Here is a 27,722-nt window from a genome sequence, read left to right on the forward strand (position 1 = left end):
CTAGATAATAAACTCGTTGCACAGAAGCCAATTTCTTCCTCTTTCTCAGGGCTCCAGGAGCACTCTTCGTGCTCCGTAAATAATGTATAACCCAGCTATCATAAATCCTTGTTGCATGCAGGAAGGAGGAAAGAAGCATGTCCAGTTCTTCTCCCAGTTACAGTGGTGCAAAGTGGGCACCTCCACCGGTGCCACTGGAAATCACCGGTGTAGACCTGGCAAGCAGGAACAGAAGAAATCGCTGGGCTCCTGTTGTGCTGACATCCCATAAAACATGCGGATGAACTTTTTACGGTAACATTTCACAACAAATGAGAAAGAAGATGACTTTCACTTCAAGGTTATTAAGAACAAATGCTAGAAAGAAGTGAGATACGGAGAGCAGCGTCACATGGAGCGTGACAGAGTCTGGGGGAAGGACAGGAACCGGGCCCCACGCAGGAAAGATTTCTCTCTCTCTTCTTCAGATTTAAAGCATTTAAATCTAAATGAAATTAAATAAGAGAGACAAGATAAAAGAAAACATTCAGTGAATCACTCCCCAGATTGCAGCCCGTAGACCAACATACTTTTCCTCTTCTGGATCCTGGGCAAAAAGCCGACAGGCTGCATGGCCTTGTTTACACAGGAAAATAAATGCAGGACAAAGTAGGAATTCAAACAGGATGAGCTAGTCTTTTACCAGTTCTTCATCCACAAGACCTTCCTTATTCTGAATCAACTCAACCCGGAACTGAATACATGTAATAATGAGCACATTGACCAGTTTGGACGGAGAGAAGCACTCTGGAGATTAACTCAGGCGTCCACAAGCCAGCCCCGACACTACCAGAGACATCAGACTGTTTCAGCTGTTCTGTCACATAAAAGCTCTTGGGAACACGGACATCCCATTTTCACTGTTGTAGTAAAACTGTCACCCTCCTTCCTTCCGACTACAGGGCCAGCCAGCTCCAGCGAGCTGACACCATCCCAAATGATCTGACCGTGCCCGCCACTCTCTTCTTCAGGCCTACAGCACTCAGCACAGTTATGACTGGTCCCAGGTTGAACCTCCTCTATAAACCTGAATGACTGCAAATATTTTCTACCCAAAAGCACTAAAAAGATTTGCAAACTAAGACCCTGTTGCTACTGTAGGAGGTCTAAGACACAAAAGCAAGCGGAGATGTATAAAGAATAATTTACAAGTGGCATCTTGCTTACATAACGGAGTAAAATAAATTCACTCAAGAGAGAAGCACGAAGTCTGGTACTAGGCCAAAATGGAGACCACTGACAAAGAGCCACGAAGCAAATGAGAAACAAGCAAAGAAAAAACAGAAACCACAAAACAGGCTAGACGGAGGGCTAGAAACCAGAGGCGCTGTAGGAAGGGACGAGCTGCATTTTCAGATCAAATCAGACCGGCTGGCAGTCAAAATGCAGCCTTTGAGGATGGCTGATAGTAAACATAGGAGACAAAGGCAGGAAAAACGATGTTTGGATAGGGAACTATCATCTCAAATCCCTCTAAACCCCTGGATGCACGCTGTCAGAATACAACTAGTAGTAAACTAGTTGTAATGGCCTGCGACAGAACAGATACACATCCTGCTTCTCACATCCTCTCCCTCACTAGCCTGCATCAGAGAGGTTACTGCTGATCTGTCAAGTGATTTTGCACTGCAAATCATCTTTTTTTTTTTGCCTTTTTTTTTTTTTTTTAAATGGCAGAGAAGACACGTACTACTCACGTATCATACTTTTAGAAATATGTCCTTTATGGATACATTTGAGAGAATATACCTGTAATGCAAGAAACTAAAAATAAATAAATGGTCAAATAATTTCCAGTAAGGCCTGTGCCAGCAACATCCTTTTAGTTAAAAAATAATAAATCTCTCTCCCACATCACAAACAGAAGCTGCCCAACTTTTCCTTCTGCACCAACACTTCACCTCCTATCTGTTCAATGGCAAGGAAACCTCTCCTGGAAGGAGTCTGGAGAGCTGCCACCCCATCACCGCTTCAGACACAATCACCTAACTAATGAAACTCGATACTTACGAAACTTGGCAGGTGCACACCAAGAAAAAGTTTTTATGTAGTGTCATCTACGGGTTCACACTCCCCTCCCTCTTCCCCTGCCAACATTTTTTTTGTATTGGCAAAGCTCAGGCTAGCTATAGCCGTGTGCTTTCACTCTGGTATGAGCTGCATCAACCCGAAGGGCAGGTCTGCACCGAACAAAGGCACGCAGAAGTGATTTGTGTGCGGCATCCAGGAGGGCTGGCGGAAGAGCCGAAATCTTGTCCTCAACGTGCCTCGTGTCTGCATAGCCCTGAGCCAGGGCTCCCAGCCTGCTCTTTGTCTGTCTGCAAGGTTGTCCTCAGAGGGCACAATCCCTTTGCCACCTGGATCTGCCACGCATCCATCACACGGACAAAATGCAGGCATCGCTCCCTGCGAGTTTCCGCCAGGGCACGGGGCACCGGTGGGCCAGGGAGCACGAGGCTGGCTGGAGGAGTCAGCAGACACCGGTCCCATGAGGAAAACAGGCGTCAAAAACAAACTGGCAGCTGCCAGAGCAACTCTTCTGCGTCCCCCCTGCCCAACGTGCGAGGAACAAAGCAGGGAGCAGGCCGGCAGCCAGCAAAAGTGCTCCGGCAGCCTGCGGGACAGATCCCGTCATTGATTACGTGCCTCTGGTCTCATGTAACAAGGGCACAAGGGCACGCGAGGCCTCACACGGGAAGAAAAAAGCACTTTTTCCATCACCTTGGGCCCAGCACAGACGCCAAGATTTTAGCATCAAATACCAGCGGCGGCAGGATGGCCGAGAAATGCTTGCTCTCACGTAGCGTCGTGCTAGCGCGCCTGAACGTGGCTTGCATCCGCTCGCGGTGCTGCCCTTAAAAATAGAGCAGGATGCTTTCCTCAGCGACTGACTTCACTGGGCGATCAGAACATTTCGTGACGTCAAAGGATAAAAAACGTCCTTGGCGTTGCAGAAATTTCAGTCGTTTGTCTGGCTTACCTTAAGTGGTTTAGCAACATTAATTGGATGCTCCAGGATGCACTTTGTTTTTAGAAGTACATTTGCTATCTTTGATATAATTATAAAGCAAGCCTCTCCCTCACATCCAGCCATCGCTCCTTGTTCCAGCACAACCGAGGGCATGGCTCGGGGAGGAAGAACCACGGGGTGACCTGCGCTGGGTTCGTCAGCCAGGGCTGCAGCCCGCGCGCTGCACAGCCCCGCTCGCAGCGCAGGGGAGGAATAAGCAATCAGACCAAAACTGCTCGCTGTCGCCAGAAGAAATGAGGTCTACGGCAGGGTTTGACATGCATTAAGTGCGTGCTTAAATCGGCTGAGATGTCGGAGGCAGGGCGTGATGCCTGATCCAGAATCCCTCACGGAAGCTGCCAGCAACAATCCTGCTTGTCTTTTTTCCCCACGGTTACGCAAGAAGTCCCCGACTTCTTGATTGTATTAGCAAAGCACAACAGCTACAATCGTCCTAAAACATCAAAAGAGCTTTAACAGTCTGCAAAGGAAGGGTGGGAGTCTGCCTCGGTTCAGTAAGGGATATGCTTTCATATTGAATTACACCGTAAACCAGTTGACTTTTTAATGGCATTTCAATAGCTCAAACTGCCCCCTTGACAATCTTTTCTGCGGGGGTTTATTGCCTATAAGCTCGAGATGGCTAGAAACCAAATCATTACTCAGAAACTACTCAAAAACAGAAAGCCACGGACGGCCTGGATGAGACGCGTTTTAACAGAAAAACCTGTGGTAACAGCTGAAAATAAAACGCGGACAGACCGAGGCCTCCCCCCGCCGGTGCAAGCGGCAGGGGCTGCACAGAGCACGGCCGGGACTGAGAGCTTCCTGCAGCGCTCGATGTGCACATGCTGCTGCTGCTGCCCCGGCCTCACTCCTCCGCCTGCACAAGCGGCCTCTTGTACAGCAGCGAGGTGATGGCCGGTCCGCAAACACCCCCACGAGCTTTTTCTGACGCTGACGTTGCTGAAGGAGACCCTGCGTCCCACCACCTGCCTCCAAATTAGCAAGGGCTTGAAAAAACAGCTCCAGAAAGCCTTGGGTGTCTGCAGGAAAGGGAGCCACCCGCTCCACCCCGTGCCTGGAAGCTGCCACCAAGTCCAGGTGCCGAGCGCCAGCCCACGGCCCCGCGCCGGCGCACGCGTGGGCAGGAGAAGCCAGCACGGGCTGAAGTTTCGCTTTGAGCTCCGCCGACAGCACACCGTGTAGAGAGCAGGCTGGGCTCCTGCTGCAAACCTGAGCCCAGCACGCACTCGCCACGGAGATGAGGCACTGGGGACCCTTGGGTGGGACTGGGGTGAGCTCTTGGCATCGCAGCTCCTCGCAGCCGGGGAAGGCGAGGTGGTGATGCTGGTGTGCATCCTCTCCATGCACGCTTCCGGCTCCCAGCACCCTTCCCAACTGCAGCTGTGGCAGGACCAGGCACCTGGCCGAGTAAAAAAGAGACAGCTTCCTAGCCTGCTGCATCCATCTCAAAGCCAGGGCACAAGCACCACTCCCACAGACCCGTGGCATTCCAGTGGCTCTGATCACTGGAAATTGGGTTTTCTCACGGTTTGACCAAACATTTCAAGCCTTGGATATCCTTAGGAGGAAAGAAACAAAAAACAACTCTCAAGCAAAACGCCTGCGTTCTCCAAGGATGCTCACGGTTGCCTGACAGGCCTTTTCTTAGGGAGGAGCTCGTGGATGAGAGACGTAGAGAACTGGCTTGGCTCAACCCCCGATGCTGAAACAGGGCAGTAAGCATGCAGCTCTTTGCCACGCAGTCAGCTCTATTCTCTCTCACCTGCCTTGATCAGCAGAACCGTTATTAGCAACACAGCCCAGGATTGTATAAATACTTGACAAACAGCAACATTTTTTTCTTCTTTATTTTTTGCAACTCTTGTATGAGGCTGCAAGGCATGCTCAAGTAGCCTTGGTGCACTGAACTGGTGTTTGGAGGGGTTTGCTCGTAGGCACCAAGTCCAGCTACATGCCAAACGAGACAAAAGTGTGGGAGCTTTCAAGAACTATCTTACCTTCACGCAGTGAGTGTGTTTCCCCACTATTCCCATTCAACAATGTGACAGCGTATCAGTAATAACAATTACAGAAACAACTGAAAACTTCACAAGAAACAGGGACGGACCTTAATTTACTCAAGCCCGGTTTGCAATTAACGTGCAGCTCAACTTTCATATAGGTCAGAGAACTACACCATCTACGTGGTTGTCCCATATGTGGAGATGGGAACTCATACACCCAGAATACTACCGCTATTTCAGCCTACAACTGACCTGTGGACAGACAAACCATTTACTCCAGCTCTACAAGACGCAGTCCATCCCTGCAGATGGGCACAGGCTGATGCGGAGGGACGAGAAGCAACCTGGACAGCATCCTCTTTTTGTACTCGGACAGCCTCACCTGACGTTTTGCCCAGCAGTCACATCATTCTCTTCAAACCTCCTTTTCAAGCAGGCCTTCCGAAAACTCACAGTGACCATACACATCACGACGTACTCTGTCAACAGCTATACAATATTTTTGGCTTCCTGATGCAAGTTTTGTCCACCTGTGAGCCCTGTAGTACTTGGCCCACCACGCCTTGGCTCTCTGACAAGGTCACCACGCTCAGGGGAAGAAGCTGTGTCCTCCTTTAACTCTTAAATTTAATGTTCAATAAATTATACAGTTTTATACAAACAAGGGTAAAAAACAATTCTTTTTGCTTTAAGAAAGGAAAAAATCATAGGAAAGGGAGCAGATAAAAGAGTTCAGGTTAAGCAATGCACGGGAATTATTTGTTTAAATCTCTTCCTGCAAACAAACCTAGCAGTTCTCACATGAGCACATGGTAACAAACTCATCAGGAAGTTGCAATTGGCTCATTAATCTAATAGTCCATCTGTTATCTAATTTCCTTCAGTATACTGTGATAATTTGCTATTTCAAGATTGAGTCACAGAAGGTTTAATTTTAACTCCTTGTTCAAGTGCTAGGAATGACACCTCTACCCATCGACTACCAATTTTTACACTCACAATTAACTCATTCCCTGGTAGCGATGCAGCTCAGTGTCTCCTGTAAATAGTATCTCCCCGAGCTTAAAAATGAGTTCTGCTACTACGTATGCCTTGTAGGAATAACTCTACATATCGTAAACTTCTCCATTTCAACTACAGCTCAGTATTAGCTGAATTATTTCTGGTGTCTCACTGACGTACGATTGTTTCCTACACTGCACTCAGAGACAGCTGAAAAGGAGAAAACACCTTGTAGAGGTGCATACGCAGAATAAAAAAAAAAGATGTCAGTATATGCTAGAGCAGAATTAAAGACGTGCTTTAAAAGAAACTATTCAACACCTGTTGTAAATCACAACTTCATAGCTTTCAGGTAACAACCGGCTTAATTCTGTACTGCTTTGCACCTGGCAGGGTCATGTGCACCTGCGTAAAATGCTACCATTCAGGTTTGCACAATTTCACACCCACTCATCCACAGGAAAATGCCTACCAGAAAGAGCATGGTACCGGCGAGATCGCCGCCGGTTTCAGCTACATCAAAGCATGCTGAAGGCAAGATGGCATTTATTTGACAGGATTAATAAAAACTACTGCTACTCCGCCGCTTGACAAGTAAATATAAAAAATGGGAAACAGAGAGCAGGATGCTGAAGTTAATAAGCTTTTAAAGATTTGATTTGTGTAAAGTTTGTCAAATGTGTTTTACAACTAATATGAAAATTAAAAAATATTCAGGCTGTGGTGATTTGTCTACCAGAAAGATTGCGGGAAACAAACAAAATGGTTAGAAGAAAAAGGTAATTTTTAAAGAGTCTCCAGAACACGGATTTTAAAGCAAACTACGACCACGATACCCTGTCCAGTACCCAGCGGGATGACTCAGGTGTGTAAGCATTACTGATGAGACGATTCATGTCCATACGCTTACTCATCTGCATAAGTGTTTGGGGTGATAATTGCAGCGATGTACCTGCAAGTCAGCTGGGAAGCACCAGCGCTTACACACCGAATGCTCCTACTCGCTTCTCACCGACACTTCCTACAACATTCGTCACCAGACCTTGCGAGAACTGTAACTGAGCACTTATTTTCCCCACAAGAAGACCCAGGTTTACCAACAGAACAGCGAGAGCCTGAGAGCTCACACCAAACCTTTCAGGCACTGTGGGAGCTGAGGGAACGTCCCAGGTAATCCCGGGCTGTTCTCCTGCGCTCCCCCCTCTCTGGAGGAGCGCTCAGGGAGCAGGGGCTGCATCACACCAGGTGCATTTGGAGTTTACCAACGTATTGTTGTCCTTGCATCTTCTCTGAAGTGAAAACATAAACATTCTATTTCAAATCAAAATGAAAAGCCATCCTTTACTTCCCTCTGCCCCAGATCTCCTTTACCAGACACTCAAAATTCTTTCCAGCTCTGCTCTCCCTTCAGTTCTCTCTCGGGATACCTGAACATTGTGGGTGCTCTATCCCCCAGGATATTCTTCATGACTGTTTTTCAATCATTTTATATCAAAGGACTACATAACTTTAGGGGAAAAAAAAAATCTGACTGCTATTGCAGTGATTTTTTTATATACAGCCAAGGATAAGCCAAGTTAAACTCTGAGGATTCACTGATTTTCCCCTCACTTCATTCCTTTCCTTCCCTGCCTGTATTAGCCCATGTGCTTTTGTTCTTTGGGGTTGGAAAAAGGGCAGCATGAGGGATTTCAGAGTGGAGATGTTGCAAATCATCTATAAAACCCTTGCGGTGTCTTTTATCATGCCGGTAGTTCACGGACCTTGTGTTAGTACACAGCAGCACTTCCTATCCTTCAGACTGCACAAAACCCAGTGACAGCCTTGCTGGATTTATCAAGAAATATTAAATTATCAGGGCAAGATCTTGTTCCCATGTCATCATGCGATTCTGCCTGCACGCTACACGAGATGCTAACGGAGCAAGTCGAAAGGGAAGGCAGGAGAAAGGGACAGAAGACAAACACTTGGTCATCCTCCCCACTAAATCCACCCTGGTTGTTTTTTTTGGACACTAACTGAAAGGCCAGAAGCAACCCTTCATCTCTGTCTACGTGCCCTATAAAACATCAGCTTACATCAGTCGAGTTATAAAACTTGCTGCCTTCCCATCCCATTGCAGCCCTCAACTCCCAGACACAGAAGTTCGCAGACCATGTGCCTGTCCAACAGGGAGGAGAAACTCCTCCCTCGCCACCGAGCATCTCAAGCACCTTGGCAGGCCCTACACTGCATCCATCTTAAAAATCAGCAGCCGCGGGATGCATGAAGGGAAAGAAACAGTGGGCCCCTGGACATGTATGCATCCACACAGGAGGTAATATTACTATAGATATTTTGGTAACGTAAATAAGGCCAACACCCCACAACAGGGCATGTCCAAACCCCACACGCAGGCCAGCCCCTGCACAACCAGGACTCCAGCCTTCTAAGAGGGTAAGGTCACTCTCAACAGCAAATAGGAATCACTCCCAACAAATCAAACAAACAAAAATATCCTCAAATCCACGACCCTATATGCTGAGCACACTCCCTTGCCCTGTCCCACACAGGTCTGCTCCATATTTAAAACTGTTTTAGCACAAGTCGCAGGAGCAGTTTCTCCCCGGCAGCACAACTAGCCTGGCAAGCTGGGTATGCACCCACGGAGCTCACCCTGATGAACTTGGTACCTAAGAATGCTGAAGGGGGAGAAAAAAAAAAAAAAAAGGCACCAATATAGGTCTGTTAAGCGCTCCTGCAGCTGGTATTTCCCCGTAGTCACCCCAGAGATGGAGCATCACACCCCAGTCACAGGCACTGGCTGAGAACAGAAAGCACCAGCGCTCTCTCCAACGATACCATCTAGATACCGATCTGTTCTCTACACTGTCAGCTCTCTTTCCTCCACGTCTGATTTTATTGTGGTGGTTACCTGACCACAGGTACTGAACTTCCTGGTCTCAAAGTTAATACCTGTGCTAGCCTCAGAAATTCTGTGTTCTGCACCTTCTCTGCCTGGAAGTATTTATTTTTTAACTTAATACTTACAAGCAAACCAGTTTGGATCAATACCTCCACTTCCTCCTCTGCTACAGCACTGGAAGCAAAGGCACAGCTTTACAGCCCGTGCTACTCCTTTCACTTAGGACTAAGACATAAAAGAGGTTCTCTGGGCCGGATGTAAGTGACTTGGAAATAACCTAGAATTAACTGCAAGTGAAACCGTGCTCAACCAGCACAGGGGTGTACATAACACATGCGAGACTAGTCCTGCCGTTCTGCTAGAAAGACCAAGAAACCTGCATGCACACATCAAACAATCGTGCGAGGAGGTGTAGAGCTCAGGAGAAATGCATCCCTCCCCGGGTACGTGCGTTTCCAAGTAGGTCCCTGCGTGCAAAGCAAAACAAAATCCTGCGAGTCTGCAGGTGTACTTTGGCGGGTACGTATCACAAATCTCCTCTCTGCCAGGCTACAACGGGGAGAGACTTCACAGCCCTCAGCCACGAAGTCTCGGCCTTCCAGCTACGACAGCTGAGACTTCGCTCTCAGGGTCCCAAAACGCGTCACCTGAAACGACGCTGGCCGCTTACCCCCATCGGTCCGGCCACAAACCTAACGCCCCACGAGGGTACACCTGCGTCAAGGCAACACCGCGCCGCGTGCATCTGCGGCGCAGGCAAGCAAGGGCAAGCCCCGGCTCTGCAAGCACCCCTGGAGCGCCTTCATTCATTCGGAGGAGCCCAGCTCCGGCCTCACGCCGGGCCAACCGACTCACCCAGCCCTCGAAGCTGTCGCTGGGGCCCGCCGAGCGCAAGAGGTCTTGGAAGTGCAAGGTGCAGTTGGCCACGAAGTCATCGTAGCCGATGGGGGTGTCGTGGAAGACGGACAGCTCGAGCTGGTGGCCGTCGGTGACCGTGGCCGAGAACTCCTCGTTGTAGGTGGGCTTGTTGGTCTTCTGCTTGGTGCTGGTCTGCCCGACGCGCACCTGGTCCACGCTGACGGTCACGTAGGGGTCCAGCAGCTGGTAGCCCTTGCGGAAGAGCGAGTGGCGGAGGGACCAGCGGGTGGGCTGCAAGCCCACCGCCTCCCCGATGCGCACCTTCAGGTACCCGTTGAACTTCATGGCTCCGGACATGGCCGGCCCCGGGAGGAGAACGGGACCCGCGCCGAGCCGAGCCGCGCCGAGCCGTGCCCGCAGCCAGCCCCGCCGCTCCTCCTCAGGGGGCCGGGCGGCGGCGGCGCAGCCTCCCCGGGGCCATGCCGGGGCCCCGGAACCGCCGCCCCCGCTCCCCGCCCGCCTCTCCGCCCGGCCCGGGGCTCTCGTGCCGAGGAGGGAACGGCTCGGCTCGGCTCGGCTCGGCGCGGCTCCGGGGACACCTGGATCGTGGGACGGCGCCGGGCGGGGAGGAGCCGCCAGCCCCGTGAGGGCGGGCCCGGGCCCGGGCTGGGAGCGGCGGGGCTGGGCGGGCGGGACGGGCCTGGGGGTCGGTGGCTGCGGGGAGAAGGGGCCGAGGGCGGCCGGGAGAGCTGAGCGGCTCCGTGTCTTTGTGGTGTTCTCTGGCTCGGGGTTTAACGAGGGCAGCGGCTGCAGCGAGCCTCCAGACACGGCGCTTTCGCTCGCCGCGAAGTTTGCTGGTCCAGCCCTGCCCGCTGGGATTAGCGGCGCGTGATTCACGCGGCTGGCACGCAGGGCTTCGTCGCGGGGTGCGCGTCTGCCCGTCTCTGCCTGCGCTTGGTAAAGCCAGCAGTCAAGTGCTTTGGAACGACGCTCCGGACTCCGCAGGAGAAATGGCGTGAAGCGGGGTTCGGGGAACAGCAAAATCCTGCCGTCCCCGCGACGCTTCAGCTGCCACCCGAGCGACGCAGCGATCCCCACGGCAGGGGACGTGGTCGCCCAAGGGTCCCCTCTGGGGACGAGGACTCGCAGCCACCGAGCCCTGCTGGGAGCTGGGCCCTCGCTAGGGGCAAGCACCTCGGACACTAAAGGGCCACGGGGGCAGCCCCGCGGTGCCCCAGGTTGGGATGCGGTGGAAGGAGTTGCTGGCCTCACTCCGTGTTGCTCCGACTCCTCCCGTCTGGCCCTAACCCAAGCAGCCCTCCCTGCCCTAATCCGGCTCCTTCCTTGTAGCTGCTGTGTGTATCGCAGTCCTGCGCAGGTGTGGAGGTGTCCTCCTTCCCCCTCTGTCCTGTCTTCTATTTTCACTCCTTCCTGTCCCTCTCGCATCTCCCTGCTCTCTTCTTTTTGTGTGTTTCTTTCATTTTTTTCTTTTCTTTCACATTTTCAGCCTATTCCTCAGCCCTCGGCCCTTTATCTTCTACATTCTACGTAGCAGGCTGCCTCTGGTTTCCCACCGTTTCCTCACCCTTTTCTCCTTCCAGGTGCTCCACATTTCACAGGAGCTGGGTGCAGGAGCACCAAGCCAAGGCTCCCGTCAGCCTCAGACAGAGCAGGGCTCCTGTTCCCTCCTCGGGAGAGAGCAGGTGGAACAGGTTCAGTAATGGGATAATTCCTAACAGGGAGGAAACGGTTCTGCCAGAAAACCTTGCAGACCCTTAAAATCAGACTTTTGACAAGCAGCCTGCAAGGCTTATAAGGCCCTTGATCTATAACTATTAGCTGGAGATAAGCAGTGTTTAAGAATTTTTGAGCTTGGTTAGGACAGGTCATCCTGCGGAGGAACACAGGTCCAATTTCAGAAATTGCCAAACTGCAGGATATGCAGCCACCACGGGCTCCAGGATCTTGTCTCTAGCAAAGTCCAGCTCCAGGCCTTTTAACAGAAGGTATGGCTAAGCAAGCACAGAGTATCCTGTCCCAATCTACTTCAAGATTCAGGGAAATTCTTGTTGGTCTGATATTCCTTCCAAAATACACTTCAGCATTAACTATCATCATTCTGGGTAGTTTTCTTCTCCCTAAAGATCCAGTCCTTTTTTAAATCTTCGTGCCTTCTTGGATTTCTCTATTCCACAGCAGTGAGTTGGTCAGAAAAAAATAGTTTCTTTTCATCAGTTGTGCATCTGCTATCTCTCTAGTTTTGCTTCACAACTATTCTTCTTTCATGATACCATAAAAAAAAAAAAATCATTTACTTTCTGAAGTGTATCATCATTTGTCATTTTGCACTTTCATCATCTCTGTCTTTCCTAGCCATGAGCTGTCCCTTGAAGTCTGGACAGATCCTGTACTGACCAGGATGGTCAAACCACAGTTCTTACAAAACTTCACCATGACTCCATAACAACTGGAGATGAGACCTAAAGACAGTGAACTTTAAAGCACCCACCATGAATGTCCACAGGCTGAGGCTGAAGGCCTTATAAAGTCTGGAGTGCCTACTCTGTAAACTTCAAATCATCAAACGTAGATTTTACTCTGCCCAGAGGCCTTCAGAGAGCTCAGTGCAATAGCAATCAAGAATGCTGATTTAAAAAGAACAATTTTTGGCTTAGCCTTTTCCCTTGACCTTTTTCTGAGGAAGCAGAGATGAAAGCCTTCTCAAGCAACTTGTTAGAAGTAATCACGTATTTACTGACACAAACAGGGAGAAGACTAAAATCTGGTAGTTAAAGGTTCAGGCAATGCTGTTTCCTCTGCTTAATCGCATAAGCTGAAGTTCGTTGCTGCACTGAATTTTCACATATAAAAGCAGTAGGAAAGGGGACATCACTTTTTCTACACAGTGGCACACTGGATTCTCCTGTGATAACATGATTCCTGGACCTGGGCCTTAAAAAAACAGCAAGATTGTAAAGCTTACGGAAAATGCAGGTGAACTGTAGCGATACATGTTTCTGATTAGCGGCAGTACCCGTTGCCAGCCAGTTTTCCACTGGAGGAAAAAATCGATCCTGTGCGATCATATGATGTGAACATAATTAATTTTGTTTATCCACTTGAACCACTCTGGAACAGATCATCTCAAACAGCACCTGAACCCACCCCTGTTCTGAATTCCCAGCCAAAACCCAAGTGACCCATTCTCAAAGAGACTTGGCTAGTGACATAAAGTCAGAACATACCCTGCCTACTCTCCAGACACCCAAGCAGCGGAGAAACATCCCCAGTTGAGTATTTTCTTCCAAGAATCAAAACATCCCTGCACACCGTGACCTTGCAAGGCTGTATGCAGCAGCACCATCTGGTGATGGCTGCTGCATTGAACCTCCTTGCACAGCACTCGGTGCCAGGCAGGAGCTGGGATGTCTCCAGGAGCGTGGCTTCTCTTCTCCTCCACAGCAGGAGCTCGGAGAACTGGCTCCTGACATGGGCAGGTTGATTCATTTTGTGCCCTCGAGAGTTCAGGGAGGCTGAGCTCTTCCTGGCAGTTCCTGCCCAGCTGCATGGTTTCCTGAGCCGTCGGCCGATGACACACAGTTGTTGAAGAAATGGACTGTGAAGAGGGCATGGATCTCCTGGTGCTGTGCCTGAGCAGCAGGACGGCAGATAGCATGCAATGGCTACAAAGACAAAATAAAGCACAAGGCAATACAATCGGAATTACAGGTGAATTGCAGGATTAACAGAGAACAGGCACTCCCACTAACCTACCACTCTAGGAGAAGATTTTAGAGCAGTGGTGAAGAGACCCCTGGAAAATCAGCTTAGTGCTCACTGATTATCAGAAAGACAGACTATTAGTCTACTAATAATTACTATTAGTAATTATTAGGAACAGAACTGAGATCAAAGCCGCCACTGAGGCACAGTACAAATGATACACCCATACCTTATATTGTGTGCAACTCTGCTTCTCCCACCACCTCACAAAGCGCAAACCAGAATTAGAAAAGGCACAGAAAAAAGATGACAAATGTGATCAAAGGCATGAAACAGGGCTGTGGAGGGAGAGAGACTGACTAGCTTAAAATTTCTCAGTATGGGAAAGAATGACCGAAGGGGAAAATGTGGGGGAGATTTGTACAGTCACACACCATATGAGCTGGATGAATGGGGAAGGGTTTTTCATTTTTTCCCACATAAGACCTAAGGGGCACTTGCTGAAATTATGAGGTAGCAAGTTTAAAATATACAGAAGCAAACACCTTTTCATGCTGTGTGTAGCTACAATATAGAATCCATTGCCAAAAATGGATGCCAGAAATATAAACAGCCTCATAAAGGGGCTATACATTTAGGGAGGATAGACTTAGTGGTGGCTACTGACCAGCAGACAAACTCAGGAAATCCTTTAACCACAAATCGCCAGCTGGGAGGATTCACCAGAGCAAGGAACACTCTGTATTTCTCTTATTTCTTATTCTTTTATGCTTAAGCATCTTATTTGTTACTCTGAAGCCTCAGCTACTGGCCACTTTTTGGAACAGTATGGCTGAAGTACGATGAATCTAGGAGAGAATGAATATGCCTGTTCTGTTCCTGTGGATTGTAATTTCCATATCTAAGTGAGAAAGCTCAGGAATGACACTTCTTGAGACCGGCTTAGTCACCTTTCCTGCAGATGAGGAAATGGCCAAGGAAGGGACCAACTCCCTGAGATTACTCTTGCATTCTTCCTTCAGGTCACAGTAACCTTAAGGATAAGTTTATGCCAGATCCCTCTTATATTTTTGGTAGCCTATCTGGGAAATTTGCCACTTAGTTTTGCAGACAGTCTATGATTTAAATTTATGATTTAAGGCTGGCCTCATTTCACACTACAGCTATGCACAAATCAGAGCCCATTCACACGTCATGTAAAAGCCTCCACTTCCTTTTTCCTTCTAAAGTGTACACTATTCCCTTCACCAATAACCTATAATTCTCTAATAATTTAGTATCGTCCCCATTTGGCAAGTTAAGAGCAAATGCTCGAACTGCTCCACTTGAAATTGCTACCAAACACTGGGTACATTCAGAAGTGAGTCAGTAAAGTGATGGAAAAACCTTGGCTTTCACAACCACCGTTGCAAAAATGTTATTGACATCTCTTGTAGATGGAACTGCAGTTAAATACATTTTAAAAACACAAAAAGTAAAAGAGCTGTGGAGGTTAGTAAAGCAGGAACTAACTCTATTTGGTTCCTCTATTAATTTTAGCCTATTTATACAACTTCCCTTTTATAGTTCTTTCTATAAGAGCGCTTGTTAAATGTCTAAATAATGACAGCTGCTAAAAACTGAATATCCCATGTGTGGAATCATTTGTGGTCTGGAAAAAAAAAAAAAGATCAAATTCCTCTCTAATGATAATAATTACAGGATCAATCCAAAACTTACTGAAATTACAAGCAAAGCTGCTATGTAAGAATCAGCCCTGGGTTGTATGTCTGCTGTCACTCCGGGTTTATAGTTCTAGTGCAAACTAGAAAGAGACATTTAGCCTAATATCAGCTTTTCTTATTTAAGATGCATACTTATTTTCCACAGCTAAACTGGAACTCACATGATCCTTGTTACTTTATTATTTATTTATTTATTTTGGAAAACACCAAGTCATTTTATAAAGTGCTGGTGTTATAAACTGCAGAATATAGTTTATAAGAGCACTAACTCCTACAAGCCAACCATTAATACAATTAATGGCCTGTTTGTTGTATTAAACTGATCTCATTTGTCTGGCTCAATTAACAAATGCAGTGGTCATTAACAGTTAACAGCAACTCAGTTATTAGATTTTATTACTTGTACAGGAAACACTGGAGAACAAACTGATTGTTTTGGTTTACTGGGGTGTATTTCTTTCCCAGCAGTCTTGCCCTATTATTTATAATTCAGCCACTTGCTTATTCCCAAACATAACTGACACGCTCAAGACTGGGTTCAAAGTCACCCATGTAGACAGCCCCTCCTGCCAGCCCCCCAGCCCCATAAACCTCTCTTTTAAACCAGAGAGCTGCAAGGTACCAGGCATCTGCAGCGGCCCGTTTTTCTGATTTTTCTGTAGCTTTTTGTTGGGCAGCAGCTTCCATCCATATATAAAAGGATGGGATTTAAGTAAAAGATAAAATAATGTGTATCTAGGAGGCTGTAAGATCCCGTGCCTCAGCCATGGTTCTCTGTCTCTCTGTCTCTCTCTCTTCCTCTCCCTCCCTTCCTAATTCACTGATATCCAACATGCAAGTTTAAATGTATATTTTACTTCTTTGTTTGGACTGATGCATCAAGTAATGGTGATCTCTTTCTGCCTCGCACAGACATTTAAACCAGATAATTTCAGAGGTCTCTTCTGGCTGACAAATTAGCTTAGAGCAAACACTTGTACATGAGGAATATCACTCTGTTATTAAGCTTGGGGAGACCTCCCAGGTTCTGAATGCTAAAGACCCCTGACACACACCTTCCTTGCTCTGCTTTCTTCACCCTGATTTAGTTCAAAGCAACAGAAAAACAATACCAGCGTTACATTGTCACGAAGGACCAACAAAGGCTTGTCATGAAGGTGGCTTTCATCAAGCAGTCTGAGCAGCTCTCTTCACCCTGCATTGCCGCGATACACAAACGAGGGAGGAGACACCCACAGATTTGTTAGTCCTCTTTGGAAACAGGATCTTCCGGACTCACACCAGCCAGTGTTAGAGCAGACTGGTATTGCAAGACAACTATCAGTGCTTCCGAGGTGGAGATACGTGAAGAGACTGTGCCTTACCCTCTGTGGGATATGTGTAATGAGGCTGCAATAACTCAGTTTCTGAGCTGTTGGGCTACGTCTAGTCATAAGTTCTCTCCTCCTACAAAGGCACAAGGATATGTCTGGTATAAATGATGCTACCCATTCACTAAAGGCTTTGGTGGATCAGAAAGGTAGGGCCGTATCCAGCACAGTAGTGACACCACTGGGTGCTTAACTGCCCGAAGACGACAGGCCGCACTCCTTCAACTGAGGTGGTTCACAGTGCGGTGTCTGAGCATGCTGCACTGGAGACGTCCCACCGATCCTCTTTGGCTGATCAAATAGGGTCTTACCACGGTTTGATTACGCACAAAGTGATCAGAGGGCCACAGCGGCATGCAAATTTGGCCAAATTACAATAGCCCCCTGCTACCTGCAAATCCATTTGGATGCTATGGCAGCCAAAGGGTACTATGCAGCTTCAAGAGGAAAAAAGGTGAGAGATTTTGCTAAGAGCAGGCACAGGACACTGCTGGTTTGTATGACCAGCACAGGTGATTAGAAAGCTTTTCTACCACCCCTGGTGCAGAGGTTAAAGTCTCTTCTGTGTGCCCATGCCTGTGTCTCCGTGGTATGTGCATGGGGAAGTGTAATGTTGAAGTGCTGCGGACTGAAAGATACAAGTCAGCTTATCTGCTCCTGCCTATAATTGAGACGCTTTGGATACAACTTCCCTCCTATCAGCTTCTGATAACAACTTCCTTCCTACCCTCTTTCCCAAGCTAGCACGTGCTAACATATTGTGCAACAGAACCAGTTAGACAAGAAATGGGAATGTATTTAAGAAGCCCAAAGACGAGCACATTATACCATTAAGAAGCTGACTCAGTGGAGACTTGCTAGGAATGGCCCCAGATCCTTGGGCACATATGCATCCTCCCTACCTTGTAGTGACCAAGAGGGGCAAATAAAAAGAGCATCTCTGCCTCTTCTAGTTCCTGGTACAGCTCAGAACATTAAAGCCCAGGATTTTCCATGGACAGCAGGAGTGTTCAAACACAGAGGAGACAACGCAGTCTGTGCTTTACGTGCAGGAAGCAGGTGTCAGAGCTGCTTTCCAGACCCTTGCTACAAAGAGTCTGAGCTCCTTGCTCCCTGGTCTTGCATGAGATGCCGTGCAGCTTCACCAACCTCCCTCTCCTGTTTCACGTCCTTCTGCCTCCAGCTTCCCTTGCGAGAATGGGTCTTTCAAACCAGTCACCGTGCCTTTCATGAAGCATGTTATTTCTTCTGTTTCTTCCACTGGATCATTTTTCTTTCTCCAAGGATCTGGGTGTCAGCAGAGGAAGAGATCCTGTCACTGCAAACAAAAATTACGTTACCGTTTGCTAGTGGACCCATCCAGCCAGCACCAACAGGCTGATGCTTCCGTTTGTGAGATGGCTTTGTTTATTCTCTCCATACTACTCAGGTCACAAGCTACCACCTGAGCCAAGTTGCTGAGCCCTAACTGCAGGTGGCAAAAGCTTCACGTTCAGCTCATTTTAAAAGAAATTGAACTAGGAAATTATGTTAGGATTCAGAGGGGAGTGTCAGGCCAGGGCCTCTCGCTGCAACAGTATGTAGCTTTATTTCAGATCAAGGAAACCTAACCCCTGTGTTCCCAAACAGAGAAGCAAGATTTTAGTGAGGCCCAGAACTGAGCTTTTAAATCTGTGGTTCCCTTGTCTCTGCAGCACACACCTGAGCAGGCACAGATGCAGATCTCTGAAGTAAAAGCTGCCAAGATACCCTGGAGGAAAAATAGCTTCTGGCTGCCACTGTGCAATGAAATCCTCACGGTGACAGCCCATTTCCTGGGCTCCTGAGCTACTCAGACAAAAACAAGAAAACCCCAAGGAACAAGTTGAAGGCAAGATGAATAATGCTAATGAACATACAAAGTCTGGACTTTTGGGAAAGCACCTTTGTTCTACTTCACCTGACCAGAAAACCTCGTCTCGTTTCATTCCTGTCCGTTTTCCTGTTCCAGAACTTTTTCTATCCTTTTTCTGTCCCTGCTGCAGGGATCCACCTACTGAGCAATGGCCAGGGTCTAAGAGTCTGGGCCATCAAGACTTCATCCAGCAAGTGCATGTATTTTGGACACCAGCTGATAGTCTTGACCTGGGGGCAGTGCTCCCTTGAGCCACCTAGCATCCTAATGCTGTCCCTGGCCAACCTGCATCACAGCAGAGGGACATCTCCTACAGTCCTCTGGCTGAGGAAAGGAGTAAGTCCTGAGGTCCTGTTGGTTAGGTCTCAGTTATGAATTAAATGAAAAGAGTGCAGGAGAAGCCCAGCCAGGGCATCACGGGATAGCACTGTAGGACAAACAGAACTTCAATTCTGTAACCTGGGCTGCTGCTCTATCTCCACTACCAAAGATGCAACTGTTGAACCCCGACTCTGAGTGGTACCCACAAGCAAACCTTGTCCAACCACTTTTATACCTGGGCAAGTGTATTTTTTGTGATACTGACAGGTATCACAGATGGTTTGTATTACAGTCCGGAGAAGTTCTAAGTTCCACTCTCATTAAAGACATAGTGAAAGGATTCATAGGCACGAAGGCCTGGGCACATGCTCACTAACTGTTCCTAAGGCTACTAGGAGGTAGCTATGAAGAATGCAATAGCTGCAAAGTTACAGAGCTCTGCCATCTCACTGGAGTTTGCTCCAGAAGAGCAGAGGGCAAAGTAGGGTAAGGTGTATTCAGCTTGCACGCCTCTGAATCACCAGCAGAGTCCCAGCTGCACGAGACCTTGTGCAGGTGCCAACACGACGACTCTGGGAGAGGAACTCTGCTGGCTCTGGAGAGCTGGGGTTTGCGTTGCTGAGGAGACTCGGAGAAGTTTGGCAGACAGCTTCGAGGGCTGCCGTGCTCTGGCCCCCAGGAGACAAAGAGACACCCCGTCTGCTTGCATTGAGCGAGAAATAATCTCTGTGAGAAATCAGCGTGAATTGTGCCTAGCTGCCTGGTTCTCGTGGGAGAGTTTGAAAGAGGTGAAACAGCAAGTGGTGGCGAGCTTGATGCACAAAACCACTGCAGTGGTTCCTGGAGATCTGTTTGAGAATTAAACCCTCCAAATGTTCCCCAGAAGTGTTTAATATGAATATTATTCCTTAAGCAGTAGGATGTTGTTCTTTTCCTGAGTAGTTTAACTTTGCGTTTTTTTGAAGTCTTCAAAAGACTGAACTATGACCCATGCTAAAACAATAGTAGATATTGTTTAACAGTAAGTAGGCTAAAGAAGAGAGAAAAATAAATGCATTAAAGTTATGGGACTATTATGACTACATGTTGCAGACTCACTATGTTAGCTAACAATACCTAACTGAGTTGGCTCTTGCAATACTAACAAAGGATAAACAAGCCCTCAAGGTTCTCCTTTTGGACAGGATTTAGCCTGATCTTTCAGTTTCCTGCCATGTCTCTCATTAGATTCCTTTTTCTCACCAAAAAAAAGGAAAAAAAATCCCATCTGCTGAGAACTGCACATTCTTTTTATCATCGCAAGTGCTGAACTCTGCTCACTGAAACGCAAGAGTTCACCAATAATCTCTATTTATCTGTACATTTTCTAGTAACCACAAGAGCTATCGTCTTTCATATCTATAGAGCAGATTGAAGTTGAAAAGCAAGCAGGAAAGGGTTAGAATGAATGGAGTTCAAAGTATATCGAGGTGAGTCTACTACAGAGAATATAGTGATAAAGAAGAATGTCCAAAGGGAGAAGGGAACAATTACCCAGACTAGGTGACAAGAAGAAAAAGAAACACATAGGAGGTACTTCTGGGCATTATTAGCCTTTAAGCTCTACACAAGGAATATAGATTTATTTCTGCAGTCCATTACAAAGAACTCTCCTCTTGGTTCAAATGCAAACCCTAAAACATGCCTCAGCATACAAATGCAGTGCTGTGGCAGGCCTGTACTTCTAGGATATCAGATGTGCTTCTCTGTTTCTGCTTCCCTCATTGCTGATAGCAAGAACACATGCTGTGTATGCACTTTTACTGAGATTTTTAAAAGCTCAGGAAATCATAACTCTGTGATACCAAGATGCTATCCCGAGTATCCTTGATACAAACTGTTAGATTCCTAATTATTTAAAATAATGCCACTCTTTGTGCACACCTACACGTTAAAGTTACCTGCATGTCCCCATCCCCACTTTGTGGTGGGTACCACAGTGATACTCTTCCCCTTTCGAATCAGAGTATAGGCTCAGACAACAAACACCACTGTAGGCTCAAGCACAGTCCTCTCAAATAGGCACTGAGAAATTCTGAGATGTCTGCGAAGAAATAGAGAGAAACAATAACGAAATAATGGTGAGGACATCCCTGTCCATCCCAGTTCTGCTGAGAAGCCCCAAACTGCACAGATGCTGCCAACTGTACACACACGGATGTTCTTGCTGAGCTGCAGCTCGCTCTGAAATAAGCGGGGGAGGAAAATCAGTATCTCAGGATTGCTCTAAAACTTCAAGGCCTTGCTCCAAAACCTTAGAACCTGTAAAACATTTAGAGACCAGGTATAACCACGCTGCACAAGAGAAAGCACCCCCATGCACACAGTGCTGCATCGGCCAGGAACTGTAAGAGCAGAGCTAAGAAAACCAGGTTTTCTTCTATTATCCAACGCCTCTAGATGGAGCTACCCCTTTTCTTTTCAAGCCAAGCATCAGATAGTGAGGCATTGCCAGCGTAAGGCAAGGCAAGAGAAATCTAATGCTTTGTAAGGGAAGCAAGCTTAGGCATTTGCAGCAATGTACACATCCTTTAGCATGCATGTTTTGCTGTCATTAGATATTCTGAGCATTTTTGTAATCCTTCTGACACTAGCCACGATACCCGTGCCCTTGTACTAATTTACAAAGTAACCCCTTCCAGAAGAGCAATGTTGGGGAGTGAGAAGAGAGCCAAAGTGGATGGCGGAGTGCTGAGACCTGAATGTCATCAATATGCCAGATCCCCAGCAGGACAGGGATCAGCCATGCTAATTTATCTCAGTGCTGTGGCACTGGGAGCTCAGCTCAGTGCTGAACTAGACCCCTTTGAAGAGGGAAACACTATAAAAACAGAGACACTGAAGAACTCCTCTGCCTCCTGTGATGGGGGAGTTCATCTCTGGGAGCCCTGTCCCTTCTGGGCACAGCGGTAGCCTTGGAGTTCAATGGTTCCAGCAGGGCCAGCCAGTCTGGAGAGAATTGACCATGCGAGTGTCACGTTCAGCCTGATATCCTGTAAGCCTGGAGAATGAGCCCTGAGGGTACAACCATGCCAGACAGAAGGAAATACTAACAATGTTACACCCCTGTTTGCACCGCAATATCACTGCCAGGCCCAAGGACAGCAAAGCCCTGATTTTGGAAGGATTAAGGCAGCACACATCTCCCTTTAAGCATCACCCCTAAACCCACCTGCACCCTGTTATCCTTGCACGGGGTGACGAGCACACATGGGCAGGGTCCAAAGCCAGCATTTCATTTCCCATAATTTCTCACCAGCCCTAAAAAAGCCCCACGGAAGGCAGGACATCCCTGCCCTCCCTCCCTTGTCAGCTGCTGTGTTTCAGTGCTGCCAGCGCCTGTTCCACTAGAGGGTACCCTCGCCCCACACTGGTGCCACGCAGGAAGCTCTGCTGAATGCTGCTCCTAATGAAACCTGAAGGCCAGGCACAGGAAAGTAAAAAATCAAACTTTACAGAAAAGCATGCTGTAATTTTATGATGCGCTTTAATTTGACTCTGTTTAGTTAGAGCAGCCCCCTGGGCAGGCTGGGACCGCACCGTGCAGCGTACGGCTGTGCTTTCAACTAACAGCTCCAGCCTGAAACGTAACTGTTAGAGCCTCACGTGCAATCAGAGCTGGAAATGACCCTGGGGAGTAAAGGAAAAAAAATATATATAAATAAAAATAAAAAACAGGAGGCCCACAGGAGCTCACATTTAAAATACATGTTTAATTTTATTAGAAGGATAAGAGCAAAAACGTTCAGATCTCTAATATTACTTATTATAGCAGTGCCTAAGGGGAACCAAATGAGCACAGGCCTGCTCTGCGTTCAGAAGTGGACAAACACCTAGTAAGGAGCACACAGCTTGTTCCTCGTAACTTGCAATCTAAATAGACAAGGCACAGAGAAGGAAGGAAAACACAGCAAAGTAGGATAAAGAAGTGTCCCAAGACCACCCTGCAGATGGGACAGAGCCGGGAGCAGGACCCAGGTCACCCAGTTCTCCTACCAGAGTCACCTCCTTGGCTCACGCTGTCTCAATTGCTGTCTGTGCACAGCATGTCCTGGTTCACTGTATTTTGTTTCTTCCAGCTCCGTTACAAACATGGATGTACAGCTCTTCTGAACGCCAGGTCCCCCGCAGCTCAGTTTCAGCTAGACTAAAGCAGGTCACAAGAAAGAACTAGCGTGAGCAAACATTAGCCTAAACTGTGACCTAGAAAAAAGAACCAAATATTTGGAAATGACACTTATTTTTGTGTCAATGGAAACTAAACCCAGCACTTCAAGCTCTGCCTGTTCCAATACCTCCTATACCCCTGGAGACTGGCGGTAACGTCTGCATCTGTCATATTCTAATGGAAGCTCAGAAGGATTCGGTGAGCACTTTGGCTCATGTAACTGGCTGTGCCAATGGTCAGTTTTCATTGTTACTAAAAATTACTGAATTCATGCAACTCCATTACACTTCCAGGGAAAGTGAGAGCTCTTGGCTACACGGAGCAAAATCCTCCTCAATTCTGGAACTTCCTGCCCCTGGTCTGCTCTAGGTGGCTGTTAAGATCTGTTTTGCTCTCTTCCAAACTGGTAGAAAGCAGGTAGAAATTTGCATACTTACTCTAGAAGCTACAGGAAAAGTTTTTCTCTCACTTTTTTCTTCCATTCATTCCATCAGCACCCACTTTCCAACAGGTCCTTTCCTGCTCGCCACTCTTTAGACATCAATGAAGGTGGAATATGAAAGGTGGATGCCGGGTTAATCGGACAGCATGGTGTTTTCCCAGGTTAGAATACATCAAGGGAAAATACATGCAACTTTGTATATCCTAAAAATAAAAAAATAAAAAAAAATTAACAGCCTCAAACCAATGACAATGACAGCTTGTGTGAGTATTTGGAATTGATCCAGGCATATCACTGATGTGAAGGGATCACATGAAGGAATTATGAAAGAAACGTTAAGACACATAACAGCCTGAGGTCCCTCGTATCCTCACAGCAAATACAATAGAAGAATCATTAACTGGTAGGGCAGCAAGGAGTCTTTCAGCAAAATGGATTGAAGCATTCCATTGAATCAAAACCCTTGGATGGGAAAAGTGCTGGTTTCCACCCAGCTCCCGAGGGGAAGTCAGCTCAGCACAGGATGGGATTGTGGTCAGTGTTAGATACAGGTCAGCAGACAAGACGCTCTCATGGGATGTGGCACACCAAGGTGTAAATCCTACATTTGAAAAAGGACTTGAACTTGGGTCTTCAACACCTCCAGGGACTGCCCTAACCACAGGGCTATTTGCTATTTTGGCACCAGCCCTCTTATTCACTCAGCATTTTTTGTAGTAAAAGGAGAGGGGGAAAAAAAAAAAAGATTTAATAACAGAAAAAAAAAAAATCTTCAGAGGGCTGATAAATTATTTGCTTCCCCACACTAATCACTTAGCATCTACTTTGCATGCCAGAAACCATCCCTGATGTCTAAAGACAGAGTTGGATGGAAAAGATTAGATCACTACATCACTAGAGCTGAGCACTAGTGGACAAAGTCAGGAAAACCTGTATACGTCTGTCCTCACTGGGATAATTACGGAAACCCTATGATATTACTGGGGAACTTTCCTGTCTGAGAAAGGGATACAAGGATCAGTCCTGCAACATTAAACTTGACTATTATAAAACTTGTCCAAATAAAGTTGGTGGTTCATTTCTCATTCAAACTTTTTTTTTGGGGGGGTGGTGGTGAGGGGGAATAAACTAGGACAGATTTCTCACATAAAATTATATTATGTGGTTTTGACTAATGTGAATGTTTCTGATGTATGTGTCTATACAGCTTTGCCTGTAAAACATTTTAGGAGCTTTGTGCACAAGATGTGTTCTGATATAGGTGGATTATACACGAACAAGTGGTACAATGAATGCACAATCACACGCTCCCCAAAACCCCTGTGGGTCATTAGATATCAGAAACAGAGCCTGAAACTCCCTATTGGAAGCCTTACATACGTGCCTGGAGCTTTCTCCCTGGATTCGATTGACTGATTTACAAAATGAATAGCAGATGAATGACTGTCATTTCCCTGCTGATTTTGACAGTGGCTGCACCCTTGTAGCAATCAATGTTTTTTAACAAAGAACACCATGTATTTCAACTGAATCGTTAGCTGTATTTTGGCATTCTGTTTATGATAAAGAATTATTTGTTATTGAATCCTTAGTGGTCCATAGCATCAACTTTGTTCTAATTACCGAGGCAGCCAAGTAACAGTTTTCTCCATTTACATATATTTGTAGGACTATAACCAGAAAGAAAGCCACGAGTGACTAGGCCAGTAAACAGTGCACTTTGCTGACTAGTGTTTGTTTTATATCCTTTGGCACAACTTGATATGTACATAATAATAGTTCTTAACCCATAAATAATATTTTACAGAGGTCACACTATAGTTATTTAAGTTCAGGGGGTTATTTCCCAGAACACTAAGTAGCTGTGAATGAATTATGTTTAGTCTGATCTGCCACAGAAGGGTCATAAACTTATAAGTTGTAGCAAACCATGGAATATTACTCCTGTATGTCAGGAAAACTGTAAATGGTAAAGAATAATGCTTGATAAGGGGAAAGTCTTTTTTATTTTGTTAAAGTAATATACGTTCCTAGGGAAAGACTATAAAAACTCATGTTAACTTAAGTGACAATTTGGGCAATCTCTCCACATAGAGCTTGTGAATTCTGCTCGATACAGGGGGCTCTCGCTGCATGTCTGAAAGGCTGCAAACTCCATTCTGAGCAGGCAATTTTTTTCTTTCTTGGCGCCCCCTTGGCTTGCAGTGTCCCAGAATCTACAGGAGGTGATCGGAGAAAGTTTTGTGCCTTTGCACAGAGCTAATAAAAAAAGAAGAGGGTCATTAAATGTTGATGATAGCCTGTTCAGATGCAACAGCCTTGGACAAAGAGAAGGCTACCACCTCCTTTGTTAAGTCTGATAAATACTTAAGGGGCAGGGAGGGAAGAGCACTAAGGTGGGGAAAAGAAATAGGGTAGGGGTCTTTGATCACTTCAGAGGCTGCTCAGGGTCACCTACAAAGGAGGATAGAGCAGAAAGCAGTGCTGGGTGAATTGGGAGTGAAGAGACCAAAGGGACTGTATGTTCTGGGAAAGACACCTTGTGCAGGAAACAGGAGATGGTGGGCAAACTTCTGTAACAGAGGAATATTTGTTAATTGCAAGAACAGCTGAGATGAAGAAATCCAGCCAAGGAGGAGAGGGAAAAGGCTCCTGAGTCCTGAAGGGAAGACACAGGCGGGAAGAGTGAGGGGGCCGGACCTGCAAGAGCTCTGACTTGATCCCAACGAGTACGTAAAAATGAGGAAAGCAGGGAAGTGCATTTGAGTCTATATGATTTTGGGGCTGCTTACAGTAATCACTTCAAAACAGTAACTGGATATAGAACCTGCTGGAAAACTCGAGTTTCTTTGTGCTTCCACCATCTTGTGTCCCCAAAGCAGTGAACTGCAAGGTTAGAGCCCTAGCAAAGGGCAGTTTTAGGCAAGGAGGAAGAACAACACTGGTCGTGAGGGTGTTCAGCTGCTGGGCCAGTAACTCCCATTTCAGCGAAGAGGCAACAGATCCTGCAGTGGGGTTATGCCCAGGACTCAGCCCCCAGTTAACCTGGCAGTGAGTCCAGATCGCAGCACAGCAGCCGGTCACCGCACGCGGCCTACGCACGCTCGAGCCCACGCCGTGCTTCCCTTCCGCAGGGCCTGCGGCCAGGCCCTGTGCTCCCCCTCCTGTTCGCCACCCCATGAACTGCAGAAAGGCCAGGGCTCTTAAAAGTCTGAAGAGTTTCACGGGTGACCTTTAAGGGACGCCTTACCGAGGTGGTGACAACTTCCCAAAACAGAACACAGTTTGGACCAAGAGGATCAATAAGAAAATCAGATCGCTTTGGCTCTCCAGATTTTTCCGACTCCAACCAACTACTTTGCTCCCGCCGACATCAGGGGGCCTTGCTGAGAAATTCTAGCCAGCCTGGAGACTTTTAAGACGAGGAGATCAATAAAAATAAAACAAAAAGTCACCAGCTTTATTTTTCCAGTGTGCGTTGCTAGTGCTGGAAGCCTCAGACCAGGCCTAGCTTTTGCGAGCGCTGTGGCGTGGCGAGACAGAACCTAGATCGCCGCCCAGCTGAGCCTGCTGTTACTGGCAAGTCGTGTGAATGTCCTGGCACTTCCTTCTATACAAAATTAGTCCTGCCCAAATGAATACTTGCATACCGGTGGGGGAGATTTTTAAAGTAAAAATATGACAGTGAATTGTTGAGTTCCCATTGAAAGCCAGCAGGAGATGCATGCCTAACTTGCTCGTTTGCCTTGAAAAACTTCAGCGAATATTATTTAGAAATATATTAACTATCAAAAAGAAAATAAAATTTGAGTGATATGTCCTGACTTCTTCAAGAAATTTAAGGACAAATGACTTCTTTTCTGTGCAACCTTTGAGGGAACCTTGTGAAACTCATAAAAACAAGTCTTTAAAGAAAATAGAAAGCACTCTTAAGTGTCCTGACCACAGGGCAAGTATTCCAATTCATACGTGTTTTATTATGATGGTGAATTCAAACTGAACCGTAATTTCTCATGGTGGAGGTCTAAAATCAAGGGCTTCTGTGAGCAGTGTAATTTGTGGATCCCGGTTTCTTGTGGCTGTCTCACACTTGGATGACGCTGTCTGACAGCATGAACTGCAGTGGTGACTTCTGTTCTTGGGGTCTTCAGTATGACTGCTCCTCATGTAATTCCCATCTCTATTAATATAGCAGAC

General features: G+C 47.0%; 2 protein-coding genes across 4 annotated transcripts in view; both read right to left on the bottom strand.

Moving 5' to 3' along the window:
• PRKCH (protein kinase C eta) overlaps nt 1–17,955 on the bottom strand; it is a 124,122-nt gene extending 106,167 nt beyond the window's left edge. Inside the window, exons 1-2 of one of the 3 annotated variants that reach the window (XM_083839154.1) lie at nt 17,811–17,955; nt 9,842–13,527 (exon numbers count right to left, since the gene is read on the bottom strand). In XM_083839154.1, the coding sequence (XP_083695280.1) occupies nt 9,842–11,290 (1,449 nt within the window). In that variant the 5' untranslated portion in view covers nt 11,291–13,527; nt 17,811–17,955. Of the gene's footprint in view, nt 1–9,841; nt 13,528–16,403; nt 16,540–17,810 lie in introns of those variants that run through there. The other 2 variants (XM_083839153.1, XM_083839155.1) reach the window with 2 other exon arrangements.
• A 501-nt stretch (nt 17,956–18,456) lies between these two features.
• Nucleotides 18,457–27,722, bottom strand: part of LOC310900747 (uncharacterized protein) — a 51,109-nt gene continuing 41,843 nt past the window's right edge. Inside the window, exons 6-7 of the mRNA XM_083839174.1 lie at nt 23,521–23,728; nt 18,457–23,062 (exon numbers count right to left, since the gene is read on the bottom strand). The gene's annotated coding sequence lies outside the window, so the exon portion shown is untranslated. The remainder of the gene's footprint in view (nt 23,063–23,520; nt 23,729–27,722) is intronic.

Source organism: Anser anser (genome assembly GCF_964211835.1).
Source record: "Anser anser genome assembly, chromosome: 5".
NCBI lineage: Eukaryota > Metazoa > Chordata > Aves > Anseriformes > Anatidae > Anser > Anser anser.